Source organism: Balaenoptera borealis (assembly GCF_965194805.1).
Source record: "Balaenoptera borealis genome assembly, chromosome: 8".
Classification (NCBI taxonomy): Eukaryota; Metazoa; Chordata; class Mammalia; order Artiodactyla; family Balaenopteridae; genus Balaenoptera; species Balaenoptera borealis.
The window spans coordinates 11,797,606-11,814,637 of record NC_138865.1 but is presented as its reverse complement, the minus strand read 5'-3'; the positions used below and the strand labels follow the sequence as shown (position 1 = coordinate 11,814,637).

General features: G+C 42.8%; 1 protein-coding gene across 7 annotated transcripts in view; it reads right to left on the bottom strand.

Annotated features, from left to right (window-relative positions):
- Positions 1-17,032, bottom strand: part of ADRA1A (adrenoceptor alpha 1A) — a 121,513-nt gene that overhangs the window by 87,360 nt on the left and 17,121 nt on the right. For 3 of the 7 annotated variants that reach the window (XM_082402836.1, XM_082402841.1, XM_082402842.1), the window contains exon 1: positions 5,113-17,032. This exon is cut by the window's right edge and continues 17,121 nt beyond it. In XM_082402836.1, the coding sequence (XP_082258962.1) occupies positions 5,113-5,995 (883 nt within the window). In that variant the 5' untranslated portion in view covers positions 5,996-17,032. The remainder of the gene's footprint in view (positions 1-5,112) is intronic. The other 4 variants (XM_082402837.1, XM_082402838.1, XM_082402839.1 and 1 more) reach the window with 4 other exon arrangements.

Sequence of the window (17,032 nt, the reverse complement as noted above, 5' to 3'; positions counted from 1 at the left end):
GATCCCCCCTCCCCCGAAGGGGTTCTCAATTTCAGCCAAACATTTAGGATGCGGAAAGAAAACAAGACTAGCAAGACTTAGACTTGAAAGCAGACAAGTCAGATTCCTACCTGCAATCACACTATTCAGTCCAGCAACCCACCCAGCCCTGGTTGGGAGGAGCTGGGGAGAGAGTGAAGTGTAGAGTCCAGGAGGAGGCATAACCTTCTCATAACTCCAGAGGGACCTTCAGCAATGAAATGGAAAGCCCTCACTCACCTGATTATCCTGGTCTGGTTCTTACACAGGTGGGGGCTTCACCTCTCAGCTTTGTACACTACACTCACTCACCCCTGCTCTGGTTTTAGTTTTCAGTCCCACTGTTCTCTGGCAGCCTAGCGCAAGCTGATAAGCTATTCTCCCCAAGAGACTACTTGTTATACTTAAGAGCTCGTGTCCTTTGTGTATAATAACATAATGACATGTTTATTCTTCTACTCACATTTTGCATGAACTATGTACTTCAGATACTTACTGAAAACAAATAACATCTCACTGATGGCCCAGCAGACGTAGTGCTGTCTTCAAGTCCCTGCTTAGTCAAACTGCAATACTTCTAGAAGCTTCTGTAGTGATCTCCAGACACAGTTAATTGTCATATTTCTCAGCACTTGTAATACCACTTTGGGGACCAATCTCACAGATTTTTGATCATCTTTTTCAATTTGTCTCCTTAACTAGATTGTGAGGCCCTTGAGGGCAGGGAATGTGCTTTAGTCATCTTTTTGTTCTGTCTAATGCAGTGCCTGGAACTTATTATACAGCCATTAACTCCTGGAAGAAATAGTGTCTTACTAGTTTAGTGTCAGGAAGAAACCGTGGACCACAGATGTGGTAGGTTCGGTGATCTTGTGCCCATCTTCACTTCAACATTACCAGGTCTCCAAGACAGCAGATCCGAGAGGGAGGCTATGATTAGGCCAGAGTCTCCCTTCCCCTGGAGGACCTCAAGACCCAGTCTATCATGCTCATCTCCTTGGATAGCTAAGCCACCACCAGCAGTCCCAAACTCCCAATCACCTATCCTTACCTGAACTTTTTCCACCATCTAACTCTGTATGACCAGTAATCTGATCTAGCCTATGTCCCTTCACACACTCCTCTTCTTTTTTTTTTTAACATCTTTATTGGAGTATAATTTCTTTACAATGTTGTGTTAGTTTCTGCTGTATAACACAGTGAATCAGCTCTAACCCACTCCCCTTCTTTACCAGGGTCCCTAGATACAGTCAGTCATCAGCAACATTCCCTATCACCCTCAACCTCTTAGCTGTGAGAAAGCAGCGTCCAGCCTTCTTGACTGGCCTTCCTTTAAATTTATGACCCTACGTCTCAAACACATCCTCAGGACCTCCTAAATTTCCATCATCTACTTACTCCCTCACCTCAAAGATTAATCTTTCACATCTTCTTCTGCTCCTCAAACCTCCATCATTTCCTATTTCTTCCTTACTCTTAGGTGATGATCTTGATTCTTACTTTTTTCTTTTCAACTCAACTCAATTTATTGAAGGCAGCGAATACAGATACCACAGGACAGTTTCATATACATTTAGATATTTGGTTCATTTCTTTTTAAGAATGAGCAGACTGATATAGAAGGGAACCTGAAGAAAGAGGAATTAAGCTGATGTCTAGTTTTATCTGTCTGACTACAATTTGTTCCTGATGTGCAAAGCAACGCGCAAGCAATTACCATTACCCACATCTAAAATTTAACTCTCACAACAATGCTTTTGGCTTGGTAGTGAGGAACACCTGCTTTTTAAAAACTTGCATGTTTTCTATTCTTTTAGTCATTATGAAATTAAAAAATAACTTAGTTTTAAAAATACATAAAATTCATCAAATTTTGAGATGATCTTGATTCTTATTTCATTGAGGATATACATATATTTGGAAAAGATCTTTACCTTTCTCCCTCCATACCTACTGCCTTTGTGCTCATACACCCTGGTTTCCCTGTCACCTCTAAACCCTCTGGTCTCCTTCCTTGCCTACACCATCAGGATCTCTCTATTCCATCATTTCCATCAGAATATAAATATGATATCCTGTCTCCCACCTTTGAAAATTCTCTCTAGATCCTTCTAGCTACACTGCATTTCCCTGCTCCACTGTTTAGCAAAACCTTTCCAAAGAGTTGCCTGTTTTCACTGTCCCCACTTCATCTTTCATTCTCTCAAGAAAGCACACCATCAGGCTTTTGTCTCCATCACTCCACGGAAACTACTATCCTCAAAGCACCTCCTCATATCACCAAGGACCTCCACATGGCCAAAGTCCAATGTTGATTCTCCGTCCTCCTCTGACTTGGTCCAGCAGCTGCATGTGACACAGCTGATGACTCTTGCCTTGGTGAAACATTTCCATTCAGCTTCGGGGACATCAGGCTCTCCTACCTCCCTGGCCACTCCTTCCCATTTTCTTTTGCTGGTTGGTTCTCCTTTTCCCAACCTTTAAATATCAGGATGCCCCAAGCCTCGGTTCTTATCTCTCTTTTCTCTCCAGACTTTCTCTCTTGCAGATCCTTCCATTTCTGTGGCTTTAAATATGGTGATGTGTCCCAAGTTTATATCATAGCCCAGCTTCCCCTCTTAGCTCCAAATTCATGTATCTAACTGCCTACTTGACATCTCTACTTAGACATCTAATAGACACTTCTCAACATGGCTGTACAAAATAAGCACTTGTACTTCACACTCCCACCAGCCCCTTACGACCTTTAGTTTTCCCAATCTCAGTAAAACGCACTACTATTTACCCGGTTGTTAGGTCCCCAAACCCGGGACTTATCTCTATTCCTCTCCTTTTCTCATATCCCATGTCCAAACTTGTCAGCTCTACCTTTGAAATAAGTGCCGAATGTGATCACTTCACATCACCCCCACCTGTCTCACCTGAGTGCAGGACAGCCTCACCTTTCTCTCCTTGACGTCTCCAACAGCCTCCTAACTGGTCTCCCTGTTTCCACTCTCACCCCAAAATAGCCCTCACTCCTCCCAGAAGCCAGAATGATACTTTAAAAATATAAGACCAGCCACTCACCTGCTAAAGCCCCTTTGATTGGATGGCTTCCCATCACAATTAGAATAATAAGCAAATTCTACTTTGGCTTAAAAGATAGGTCAGGTTCCTTCCCATCTCTGCACATGCTGTTCCCTCTGCCCAGAAAGCTCTTCCTCCCAGACTTTGCAAGGCTGGCTCCTCAATTCAGTCAGGTCTCTGCTCAAATATCACCTCTTCAGAGAGGACTTTTCTGACCACTCGCCACATGGATAGATAGAGCACCACTCTATCCTCTTATTCTGTTCATTTTTAAAATAGTGCTTATTAATCCTTGACTTCTTAAGATATATTTATGTTTCTGTCTATTTCCCCCCAAAGATTGCAAACATCTTACTGCAAGGATTCTTCTGCCTTGTTCATCCTAAGTGTCTAGAGCAAGTGCTTAATAAATACTCAACAAGTGAACAGATAGATGCATGAATAAATGTGCAAACTTCAGGAGGAAGGGATGGGATGCAGACAGGCAGGTAAGCAGCCAGTGGCTCAAGTAAAGAGTTTTACTATTTATTTAAATTTATTTAAATAAATTCAAAACTCTAATATAATTCTAGGAGCAGAGAAAGCAATAATGATGAAAGGCCAGGGAGTGGACTTGGAAGGGCATCTCAAGCAGCCATGTTGGGTAGAAATTTCTGCAGTGATAGAAATGTTCTATATCTCTGCTCTTCAAAACAGTAGCCACTGGCCACATGTGGCTATTGAACACTTGAAATGTGGCTGGTGGGACTGAATATTAATTTTCTTTAATTTATTTACATTAAACAGCCACGTGGGGCTGGTGGCTATGGTGTTAGACAGCAAAGCCCTAGAACCCGAAGAATCCCTTCCCCCAACTTGTGATTACAGGATAATAATGCCTACCTACCTCACTGAGTTATTGAGAGGACTGATGATATAAAATTGTCAATATCTGAAACATAGTTAGCCCTCAAAAAATAATAGCTGCTATTACTACACAGTGTTGCAAATTACTTTCAGTACATGCCATGTAAATTGGCTCTGAAGTACAGAAACAGACTTTTATTAATTTTTTTATTGTAATTTTTTGTTTGCCAGAGTTAGTGTATAACCAATGTGTGGGTCTATATTTGAGCTCACAAGCTAAAAATAGCAAACAACCATTTTGCGATCTCAGGAAGGCCTTCCAGAGACAGACGATTCCAAGTGGATCAGCTTGCTGATATTTATAATGAACTAATTAGTTTGACAACAGCTAATTTAGCATTTGCGAAAATTGGATTTGTAACATTACTGTATTATTTTCGAACAGTGTCATCTGAAGCTTCCTGAATGATTTTGGATAAGAGTAGTGTTTGCTTTAATACTTGGTATTAAAATAAAGCTGAATGTATTTACTTATTGGAAACATTATGTTGAATTCTTTAAAGGTTAAATTGGTTTGGACATAATATCATTTTTTTTTTGTCAGTGGCTCACCATACTTTCTTCCACACTGAATCCAGAAAACAAAATGAACACAGATACAGAACATAAGCAGACCGTTATAACTAACCCTTAATAATCTAATCTAATAATAAAATTACACGTTTGTTCAGAATAAGCATGGTGCTTACCTTTAGGACACAAGAATCTGCAGTCCACAGCAGCAGAGGTGAAAGTGGCATTCCATGGTCCCTGCCTAAGGGCCTGCTGGAGACTGAGACTTGAAATCCGAGGATGGATGTATTTAAATTAAACACATGCTTTAAAGCATTAAGAAAAGTTGACGTTCTTATTAAGGAGACCAATTAATCTGCTTCGGTAGGATGCCACTTTGCAGTAGTTGAAAAAGTGCCCTAGGACGTTATATAAATGAAACCAGGAGCAGAAAGGGAATGAAAATTTACTTTTCTACATAGGAGCCTTTCCTTAACTGCCCTCCCTAGCTTTGCTGTTTGAAATGCAGATCCTTTCTCTTCCACCCCTGACTGTGAGTCTGGGGTAGCATAATGGGAAAAGGGTGAAGACTCCTAAATGCTAAAATGAGGTGCTGTAAAGACTTACCAATGGGCATCACTAAGAAAAAAGGCAGCCAGCAGAGGACGAAGCAGCCGACCACGATACCCAGTGTTTTGGCCGCTTTCTTTTCCCGGGAAAACTTGAGGAGTCTCACGGAGAAGTGTGTCTTGTTCTTGGCGCTGGGCACCCCGCTGCCTCCTACCGGGGCATTTTTGCGATGGATGCGGAGCGTCACCTGCTCCGAGTCCGACTTGTGGGTCTTGAGGCCGGACTTGAGGCCCCGGCTCTCCCTCTTGGCCACCACGTAGACCCGGCAGTACATGACGAGGATGATGGTCAGCGGCACGTAGAAGGAGCCGAGCGCGGAGAAGAGCACGTAGCCCGGCTCCTCATTGATCTGGCAGATGGTCTCGTCCTCGGGGGCCGGCTGCCTCCAGCCGAACAGAGGCCCGATGGAGATGACCAGGGAGAGCGCCCAGACGCAGAGCAGAGCCATGAGACCCCTCTTCTGCGTGACGATGGTGGGGTAGCGCAGCGGGTAGCTCACGCCGATGTAGCGGTCGATGGAGATGATGCAGAGTCCCATGATGGAGGCCGTGCAGCACAGGACGTCCACCGCCGCCCAGATATTGCAGAAGACCCTGCCAAAGGCCCAGTAGCCCAAGATCTCGAAGATTGCGGAGAAGGGCAGCACCGTGGAAGTGAGTAGAAGGTCGGCCACCGCCAGGTTGACGATGTAGTAGTGAGTGACCGAGTGCAGATGCCGGTGGCAGGCCACGGAAAGGATCACAAGGATGTTCCCCAGTACCCCGAAAAGGATGAGGCCCCCCAAGATCACCCCGAGCAGAACGGCCTTGGAAATGTTCACCGGTGGCGGCGGGTGGGTGCAGTTGGAGCTGTCCGAGGCATTTCCAGGGAGAAACACCATGGTCCCAGCCGGGGCCGGGCGAGTTCCGGCTCTTGAGGGCCACGCCGGGCCTGGGCGGAGGTGGGAGCGAGGGAGCGGGGAGGGGGGGAGTCAAAAGGTCTCCGCTCCGGGGAGCCTTGCCTGCTGGGGTTGTCTGGGGGTAAGAGAGAGCGTACGGGTGGGAAGCAACCCGGGCCAGCCCTGGAAACCCTCAGAAGGCCACGCAAAGGGGCAGGGCATTAAAGGCAACATGGTCAGGGGCGCGCGGGGCTGCCCGCCGACCCTCTCCACCAGCAACGCTGGCCCGGGGCCCCAACTCCCTCCCTACGCGAGACTCAGCACAGAGCTCGAGGAGACGCGATGCAAAATGCAGTCCCAGAATTACGCGAGTCCCCTTTCCTGCAATGTCGGGTCCGTCCGGGTGTGAAGATTAAGCATTCTGCACATAATTTGGAATTCAAAACTCCAGCGCCTGTCTCCCCCACAAACCACAAGCACGGACGGGTCTGCCGTCGACTCTCAAAGGCGGGGACCGTTGGCATCTGGGCACTTCTCCCCACCCGCAGTTACCCTCAGTGTGGCTGGACTCATGGTAGATCCAGCTTCTCGGCGCGCAGGCCGGGGGACGTGGATGTGAAATGTTTGCCAAGACCGAGGCGGCTGCGGAGCGTCGTTTGCCAGCGTCCTCCTGAAAGAGCGCAAAGAGAAATGCGGAGTGTAAGCCAGGCGCCCTGGGGAGTGAGACTGTGCCCTGCCTCGACTGGCGGTCGGACCCGGCGTGGAGTCCTGCCGACTCTGCGATCCCGAAGCGGTTCGCCCGGCAGCAGGCGAGCGCGCGGGAGGGGACCGCGAGTCGTGCCCCGCCGCTGGGAATCTGCCCTGGCGCGCTCCGCCGCGCAGCCTCTCGCGGGGTTCAAGAGCCGAAGCACACACCCGCCAAGCTGCAGCGCCCGGCGGCCGGACTGCTAGCAGCCGTGCAGTGAAATTAAAATCCCAGAGCCCGAGAAGCGCGATTGCGGCTGACGGACATGCAGCGCCGAGCCAAGCCGGTGGAAACCCGGAGGATCTACCCGCTTGCCACTAGAACAGGTTGCTTCGCAGTCACCTGGAGGAGGCGGCCTGGGAGAGGGAGCGGCTGCGACCCGGGGACCGCAGGGCCAGTGCCACGCGCACGCTCACGCCCGAGGAATTCACACTTGAGTGTGCGGAGAGCGTCGGTCTGTCGACCAGCCGAGCCGGCCTGAGAGCCGCGTCCAGAGCAAAGCCCTCGCGACCCAACGAGGGCTGAACGCGACCTAGATCGGTCCAGGATTCCTTTCCTAGCCAGAGGATCAGCGGTCCCGGAGGACTCGAGCCTCAAGCCACACCCAGGCGGGCTCCGGGGGTCCAAGAGGAAGAGTGGGAGCGGGGAGCGTCACTCTGTCTAAAGGGCTGTGCAGGCGGCAGTCACTGCGGGTTTTGTACAGTAGGCGTAAAAATCAAGTCCGCGCGCCCGCGGACAGGGGACGCCTCGTATTTTCCGAGCTGGGGACCACGATCTGCGTAAGAGAGCTAGGTTTCCACAGCTGTGGGCCGACCGCAGGGACTCAGGCAGGAATGCGGGGAGTGGGGACACACCTTGCCTTGTAAGGACTCTGCGGCTGGGCCTTGAGGCGGGATTCCCGGGCAAAAGCTGCTGTGAACATCACAAGTTCTAGAGCTCACAGGCGGTACAAAAAGCAAGCAACTGCAGAAACCCGTTTCCCCCTACCTCGGAGCGGTAAATACGGGGTTAAAAAACACACTTCTTAACGAGGAGATAACTTCCCAGAATATATAAGGGAAACGAAGTGGGGTAAGGGTAAGGGTGAAAGAAGCGGGAGGAGCTTGGGGAAAGCGGGAGTTGGGTCTCGCCCTGAGGCCCAGGGAGGTTTTCTCTCATCCACCCGGCCCTGCTGGACGCCGGCGCCCGGCGCTGCAGCGCACTCACCTGGAGCGCGGACGCAGAGCCACTCGCGCGCGCGTGGCGGGGACTGGACGGGCTTTCGGTCCCAGGAGCAGCCCTGCCGCCTCCTCCCTCGGGGGAGAGGGGACCGTTTCCGACGAACCAATTCCTAGTCCTTTTGCACCCGCTGACTCACCCCTTTCTCTACCACAGACGTCTTTAAGCTCCTGTCTCACAGACGTTTTACCTGGAGATTTTAAAAATAAAGAGAGAAAATAGAAAAAAAAAAAAACAACCAAATACAGCTAGGCAATAACTCCACCTTCACCCTTTTAATATTCAGCTCCCCGACATCAGCAAAGAATGGCAAGGAACTTTGCAGCTCTCGCTGACGTAACACAGTCAGTAGCCCCAGCTAGTACCGTAATCTCCTGCTGTTACCGTATTACTCTGAGGTAACAGGAACCGTGCGCGCAGCAGTATTTTTTTTTCTCTTGCCTTGGGTGAACTGGGTTCTCGCTTCACTTTAAGAAAGTGTGTGTGTGTGTGGCGTGGGGGTGGGGGGAGCGGGGAGAAGGGATTTTTTTATTTGTAGTAAATAACTCTTTTAAATGATCTGATTTTAAAAGTAAAGAAAAATAGACACTTGCCAGACACCTACTGCTGTGTGTATGATGTGTTCAAAGAAATGCCCAGTAAAGTTACTTTTGAACAGCTTGATTCAATGAACACTTAGGTTCTGTTAAAATCAAAAAGAAGCATATTGTTATGCCAAATATGCAGGTAAATTATATTATTTGCAGATGTTTTCAGATGAATGTAAAACCAGATAAAATTCAATAAATCTGATTACAATAAAATTATAATTCTAGGAAGATAAAGTGAGCGTATCTAAACCTTCTGAAATACGATCCACCTCTCATTTCTTCAGACAAATGGACTTAGAAAGTATGATGGCTGCACTGGAGTTTCTTACGTGGCTTAGTGTTATTAAAGTGCTATTAATTATTTTCCAGTTTCCGTAAGAAAATGTACCCTTTAAAAGAGTGTTACTTCTCCTTAATGCATGAATAGTTGGAGTATGAAAAGTTGATATCACCAGTCTTATTTACTTTTTTTTTTTTTTCTGGTAAATTCCATGTTCTGTTTAGCTTAAAATTGAAGAAAACCACCTGTGTTTTAGAATATTGGGAAAATACCAGAATTTTCTCCGCTCTGATTCCCACCTCCTAAGTCCCCTTCTTTCATCTTTATTGATTCAGACAAAACACACTGTTCATAAAGTAGTTAGTAGGTTCTCTTAAACCTAGTAATAAAGAGATAACTTTCAGTACAGGAAAAGTATGTACTTGAATTCCCTCACCCGAACAAAAGTTTATTAACATTGTTACCTTTTCCAAGGGAGATGTTTGGGAGACCTTTTTATAGCAGTATACCTCCAAATGCCTCAGAGGAATGCCCTCAGGAGGATCAGGGAGCCCTGCTTCATCAAAGACCTAAAATTCAGATGACCTCTTTCCTGTAAACAATGCCATCCCACCCGCCACATCTATAGGGGGGGTGAATTTTATGTTGTAGGAAAAGCATATGGGGTGAGGAGACAGGAAATCTGGGTTCCCTCTAATTACTAAGTCACTTGCTCTCTGAGATGCCGTCCCCTCCGTGGAAGAGGCTTTACTACAGTTCCCTGAGACCCCTACATCTTATCATTAAATATGTATACAATGTCTGTTCTTCAGAAATCCCATCCACCAGAGGACGATATTATTGTTTAGTTTCGTATTCATTAACCTGACACCGTGAATGCAAGCTTTCTAGTAAGATCTGTTCCGTGGCAAATAAGGGAAGTAGTGTTATCAAGAAGAGCCACTGAAAATTGCTCAACTCTGCAGGGTCAAAGTGTACAAAGCCTTTTGGAACTCCCAGGCCCCCCCCCCTCCAACAAACAAGCATACTCACAATCCCACCCCCTCAACCAATTAGCTAGTGCCCAGATGGAGAAGAGCAGCGCTTTATTTCCACCTTGGCCTCTGTATGCTACCAGGTAGGTCTTTCAAATCCACTTCCAAGCCGGTGAACATCAATCTTGGCTAAACTAGCTCTCAGAACCAATTTTTCCATGGCTAAGCACAGACCTGCAAACAGGGAACTATTCATCTTCATAAAGAATGGTTGATGTGGGTGTCCCAGAAGATGTTGAGATAGACCCATGGGAAGTTGGAGTGAAGAAAGAGTAGGCTGTGGAGTGGTAAAGATCTGTCCCTGCCCTTCTATGAAACCAGGGTGGAACTCAGCTTTTCTGAGCCTTGGTTTCCTAATTTTTAAAGGGAGACAATAACCCCCAACCCCAGGGTTATTTGGACTGAGTGAGATTATATCTCATGAAGCTTATCAACTCTCTTGTTATTAATCTTATTAACCCTTTCCTTTTCTGCTTATTTTGTGTGCTACTTTAAAGTGAAACATACTTCTAACCCAGAGTGGTCCAAATTCCACATTTAACAAGAGCACAAAGTATTCAGCTGCAGAGGTGTTTGAAATGCCCTGTGAACTATTCCCCGGTCCACTGATGTAACCAGAGTGACCCTACATGGCAGAGTGGGAGAGCTGGCTATGACTCCTGTCTACTCCTCCTTTTCTTCCCATCCCTTCTCGTCCCACATCTTGAAGGGCCATGCAGATATGTGTGAACACTTCAGTCTGTACACCCAAACAGCTGCCTCTTGGCCTTGGGCCTCAGGGTGCACACACCTGTGATATGGTCTTCCCTTGAGAGGGTAGACCCAGAAAAAAGGCCTAAAGTCCTTGAAAGTGGTTGTGTGGCCATTTGGGGCAGGAGATGCTAGATCCCAGAGCATGATCTAGAAGGGAGGGCACAGGCTCCAGGCTGGGATATTACCTTACTCCTGTGGACTTTTTGCTCCATGGAAAGGGCTACAGCCAGAGGGAGTCCGAGCTGGGCTTTCTAAAGCACGAAACCCAAGGCACGGGTCCTATTACCTGGACCTAAGAGTGCTACTCTGTAGACTTCAGATGTGCTGGAACTTGAGAAATCTCCTGCAGGGGAGGTTCTGGGAAGCCTCATGGGATGATGTTGCTTGACTTAGTGCTTGCAGGATAAGCAGGATTCGGATTGGTAGACAAAAGTAACGTAAGCAGATGAACAGCAGCTGTACAGTAGAGTGGGGTGTGTGTGTGTATGTGTGTGTGTGTGTGTTCACAGACACTGGGGGAACCAACCTCTTTGGAGAAGAAGGGCTTGCAATCGACATACACTGACGCCTTAGACCGGCAGGACTCTGTTAGTGACTAGTGAGAAAGTCAGCTAGTGTGGGAAGCTTTGAAGAAAAAAAAGAGAATCTGTCAATCATTATCTTACAAGACAATACACAATGAAATTAGGAACTGATTTCTGGAATTTATAATTCCACTGACAGGGTAGAGGGTTTAATGTCAGTATCCACCAAAAAGACCTGGCTTTTCAATGAATTCTCCTAAGGCTTAAAAGAATGTGTGAGGGAAATGAAAAACTTTGCTCAGAATGATATTGATGCGGTATCCAAGTCATGATTCTCCAAACAAACATTGTGTTCTAACCCTTGAATGAACCGAGAAGACTCCCAGTGCACAGACACTGCTGAAGGAAGCCTAGCATGAGATAACGATTCTGTCTTTGGCATCATTCATCCCGATTGTTCTCGTCACCCTGAGAAAATAACTTGCTTCAAGTTATGGGAGTCACAGCGTCCCATCCGTACAGTGTATGTTATGGTGGGAATGTGGAGTCAAGCCAGCCTGTAGCCAATTATACTTTTAAAAGAATAAAACTCTGCTCTTTGCACAGCAAATATTAGTTGAGGCATATCAATCAAATTCTTTCAATACCTTTGTCCAGTAACAACAGAAAGGGAATTGAAACACCTAAATCAATATCTGTAAAAAATTTAGAAATTCTTTATCTCATTTCTCCATCTGCTGACCTGCTCTTACAGGCACATTAAAATTCTTATTGACCTGAATTTCATTATAAAATGTATGCTCATAGTAGCACATTTTAAAAAGTTAGAAATATATAAAAATAAAACGAATCTGTAACTCTGTCATTAGAGAACTAGACACTGTTAAATATTTGGAATATTTTCCCTTTTTCTAAACCCACGTGTATAAATGACATACATAGATATATATATATGAAATATATTATATACATGTATTTACAATATTATGTGTGTAAATATACATTATATACAATACTGCGATCATACTGTACCTACAGTTATATACCTTGTTTTTTCATTTAATATTATTAACCCCATATTATTAAATTTCTGCCCAAACATGACTTATAATGGCTGCATAGCAATTTCATTGTGTGTATATGTCATGATAAATTTAAATATTTGGATAATTAATACTTGGATATTTATGTTTTTAACAGATGTCTGATTTATAACTTGTACTGTGATAAATACCCATATATAACATTGTACTCTAATTTTTTCTTAAGAATAACTTCTATACGTGAAATTAAAGAATCGAAAGTTATGAACACTTAAAAGGTTATAATACATGTTGCCTTCTAAAAAGGTTTTACAAATGCAAATGGAAAGTGTAAACTCCTAAGAGTAGTGTATGGCAGAACCTCCTTTTTTTTCCTCTTGTTAACCTTGAGTATTTATAATAAAATCGATAAGTACATAAATAAATATAAATGAAATAAACCTTAGCCAATTTAACAAGTAAAAAAATCTCATTAAAATTTTTATTCTGTAATTATAAGTGTATTTTTATACGCTGATTTGACATTTTCATTTATACTTTTCTGATTTGCTTGTCCATGTTTCTATCAATCAGGATTTAGTCAGAAACTGCTGTAGGTGTTTCAAGCAGGGAGTGATTTAATACAAGGAATTAGAGGCTCATAAGACAGTTAAGAAAGATTGGAAAACTGATCAGGGAGAGCTGCTATTTGCTTTCAGGAAATCTGTAAGTACAGGAATATCAGGAAATCACAATGGTGAGTTCAGGTGCCTGAAGCATCAATAACGTGCAGGACACCCAGAAAGAATCTTCTGGCAAATCCTCACATGTGCTGTGGGCTGAAGCCTTCATTCCTACACGACAGTGTTACATGGTGCACAATGGCTTCTGCTTCTCTTTTACAGGAATTCCTCTTATTGGTACATTGTAACCCAAAATCTGGTTGACAGAGATTCTTCCAGCCGTTGCAATGCAGAGAGGAGCATAGAAGGGGGAAAATGGTTCTAAGTGGCTGATGGGTAATTTGGTATAATGTCCACTGGCCATTTTTATATTGGTGTTTCCCCCTTTTGTCTTGTTGGTTTGTAAATACTCTTTATATATTGTGGCAGCCATGAAAATGTGCCATCAGATCTCCTGCTGCATAATTGACTGACAGTGCCACATTTTGTCCTTCTGGATCCATCCCTGTGTTCACGCCACACTTCCTATAGGCTGCTCCCTACTGATTGCTAAGCAGGCAGAGGTTCTAAAGCAGGCCTATTACTACAAGACCTGGGATTTCTTTTTTCTTTTCTTTTTTTAAATTAATTTATTTTATTTTATTTATCTTATTCTTTTTTGGTTGCGTTGGGTCTTAGTTGCTGGGCGCAGGCTTTTCTCTAGTTGCGGTGAGCAGGGGCTACTCTTTCGTTACGGTGGGCGGGTTTCTCATTGTGGTGACTTCTCTTGTTGCGGAGCACAAGCTCTAGGCGTGCGGGCTTCAGTAGTTGTGGCACACGGGCTCAGTAGTTGTGGCACATGGGCTTAGTTGCTCCGCGGCATGTGGGATCTTCCCAGACCAGGGCTTGAACCCGTGTCCCCTGCATTGGTAGGTGGATTCTTAACCACTGCGACACGAGGGAAGCCCAAGACCTGGGACTTCTTGAATGGGGGATTTTGTCTCAAGTGCTCCCCATCAGCTGGCCAAAACGTTCTTCCAACTGTGCAACTGTCTGACACTTTTCTTTCCCAGTATTCCTTTCTTCCTCTCTGCTTCATAGGATTCTGACTTGGATCATGGTCTGAAGGCTCTCCTTCTCCAGCTCTTCCTTTTGCCTTCACAGGAATTTCCCCCTTATATCTTTTGTATGATTAATTATGTCTTGGTGTCTGCTTACTGGAGGACAAAATTAACACAGACATTAAGGATGTCAGCCCTTTGTGATATATGTTGTCATTTCACAGATATTTCACAGATATTTAAAGGAAAACATCTCATGAATTTTTAAATAAAACAAAGAATAGAATTTTTTAGAAAAACTGACAAATTTACATCAATATTCAATATTTTTCGGTTTGATAAAAGGGACAAAAGGGCAAGGCTAAATTATAACTTTAATTGGAAGCAAGTATTATAAAATGTATAACACACCAAAATTATTTTCCAGAGTATGTTATGTTCTACTGTCTAACCTTCATTGTTTCTGAGAAGTCAGACAAATTTATATCATTCTGTCACTGTAGATAATATACAGTTTTTTCTAGTGGATTCACATTGATCAGCTGGTGAAGATGTGACCAGAGGCGTGCAGGAACCTAACCTTGTATTTCCCATAGGAGCAATGGTTCCATATTCACTAATTCAGTGTTTGCAGTGACTGTATGGAATATAACTACAACCAGTGTGAATAAACTGTGTGTGTCTGTCTGGCTATGTCTGTATCACACACACAGACATGTACACAGTGTGCATATGCACACACATACATATAGATAATCCAGGATTTATAATTGTTATGTGCGGGATAACTATGACAAAAATACTCCACCATTTCCAGAAGGTAGAAATGTCATTTGAATTTTAATGAGTTCGTTGGTTTTCAACAAAAATCTTATTGGAATTTTAATTGTAATTGCAAGAGTTAGACTGTGGAGAATGAGCATATTTATGATAGTCCCATCAGCTACATTGGTATATTTCTCCTTTTACTCAAAATATATTCTTTAATAAATTTTAAACAATTTTTCATAAGCATCTGGCCTGATTTTGGTTAGTAATTTTTAGATATCTTATGTTTCTTGTTCCTATTATAAACAATGTCTTTTCCCTATTAGATTTTGCTGACATATGGGAATGGCATTAATTTTTGTATACTGATCTTATTTGCTGAATTCTTCTATTTCTTTTCCTTTTCAAAAAATTAATATTGATTTTTAAAATTTCTGGATCATCTTGGATTTCCTACAAAGACAATTATCAATATTTAGTAACAATTTTATGCCTTTCTTTCAAATCTTTATACCTATTCTTAGTCCTTATATATTTAATTATAGCCCCAGTATAATGTTGAATTTTAGGGATAATTATAGACATTCTTGCCTTAATCCTTACTTTAATAGGAATGCTTCTAGACTGCAATGTTTAGTATTATGTGTATATATCTTTTGCTAATAATTTGTTAAATTTGTTCCCATATATTTCTAATTTGCTAAGAGGCATTTTAAAATTCTTCTCACTCTTAAGATGATCATATGATTTTTCACTTATAATTTATTAGTATGGTGAATTATATGGATTGACTTTTTTTATATTGACTATTTTTTTTCTGCTCTTGATATAAACACTACTTGGTCTTAATATAGTATTTTCTTTGATATACTTTTTGTTTCATTTTCTGTAATTTATTTATAACTTTTTCTAGTGATATTTACCAGTAAGATTGGACTATGATTTCCTTTTCTTATGTTTTCTTTATTCTGCTTTGAAATTATAATTATACTCGCCCAGAAAATGATACCTGGTTCTCCCTCTTTTTCTGTTCTCTGAGACAGTATAAATAAATTAGAACTTCTGTTATTTGAAGGTTGTGCTAATTCAGGTACAAAACACTTGACTTAATATCTTTATAGAGGGGGAAGTTTTGTCTATTTCTATATCTTTACTAGTTTATAGTTTACTCTGGTTTTAACTTTTTAAAGTTATATTTTAATTTAACTTTTTATGGTTATTGACATATACATTTTCATGATATTGTCATACAACTTTTAAAATATTTATTCTATTTTATGTCTATTTATGTGTTTTTATTCCTAATATTGTTTAAATACTCTTTCTGTCCTATTTCATAATCAGTCTTTCAGGAGAGCTTTTTTTTTTTTTACATCTTTATTGGAGTATAATTGCTTTACAATGGTGTGTTAGTTTGTGCTTTATAACAAAGTGAATCAGCTATACATATACATATATCCCCATATCCCCTCCCTCTTGCATCTCCCTCCCACCCTCCCTATCCCACCCGCCTAGGTGGTCACAAAACACCGAGCTGATCTCCCTGTGCTATGTGGCTGCTTCCCACCAGCTATCTGTTTTACATTTGGTAGTGTATATATGTCCATGCCACTCTCTCACTTCATCCCAGCTTACCCTTCCCTGTCCCCGTGTCCTCAAGCCCACTCTCTATGTCTGCGTCTTTATTCCTGTCCTGCCCCTAGGTTCTTCAGAACCTTTTTTTTTTTTTAGATTCCATATATATGTGTTAGCATATGGTATTTGTTTTTCTCTTTCTGACTTACTTCACTCTGTATGACAGACTCTAAGTCCATCCATGTCACTACAAATAACTCAATTTCATTTCTTTTTATGGCTGAGTAATATTCCATTGTGTATATGTGCCACATCTTCTTTATCCATTCATCTGTTGATGGATACTTCGGTTGCTTCCATGTCCTGGCTATTGTAAATAGAGCTGCAATGAACATTGTGGTACATGACTTTTTTTGAATTATGGTTTTCTCAGGGTATTTGCCCAGTAGTGGGATTGCTGGGTTGTATGGTAGTTCTATTTTTAGTGTTTTTTAGTTTGTTTGTTTTTTTTCTGAAACACCGGTTTTGATTTTGTTGGTCATCTCTTTTGTTGTTTTGCTTATTTGTAGTCTATTAATTTCTGCCATTATCTTCATTCTTTCCTTCCTTCTTTCTACCACCTTTGGTTTTACACAGCAATTAATATCTTAGTTTTTTGGTGTTGAATAACTAATTTCAATCTTTATATTTTAACATGTATTTAAGAATATAAATTTATTTCTAAATGTCACTGTAGCTATATTCTAGAGGTTTGATGTCCTTACTTTTTTATTAAGTTCTAGATATACTTTAATATCATGAGGATTTT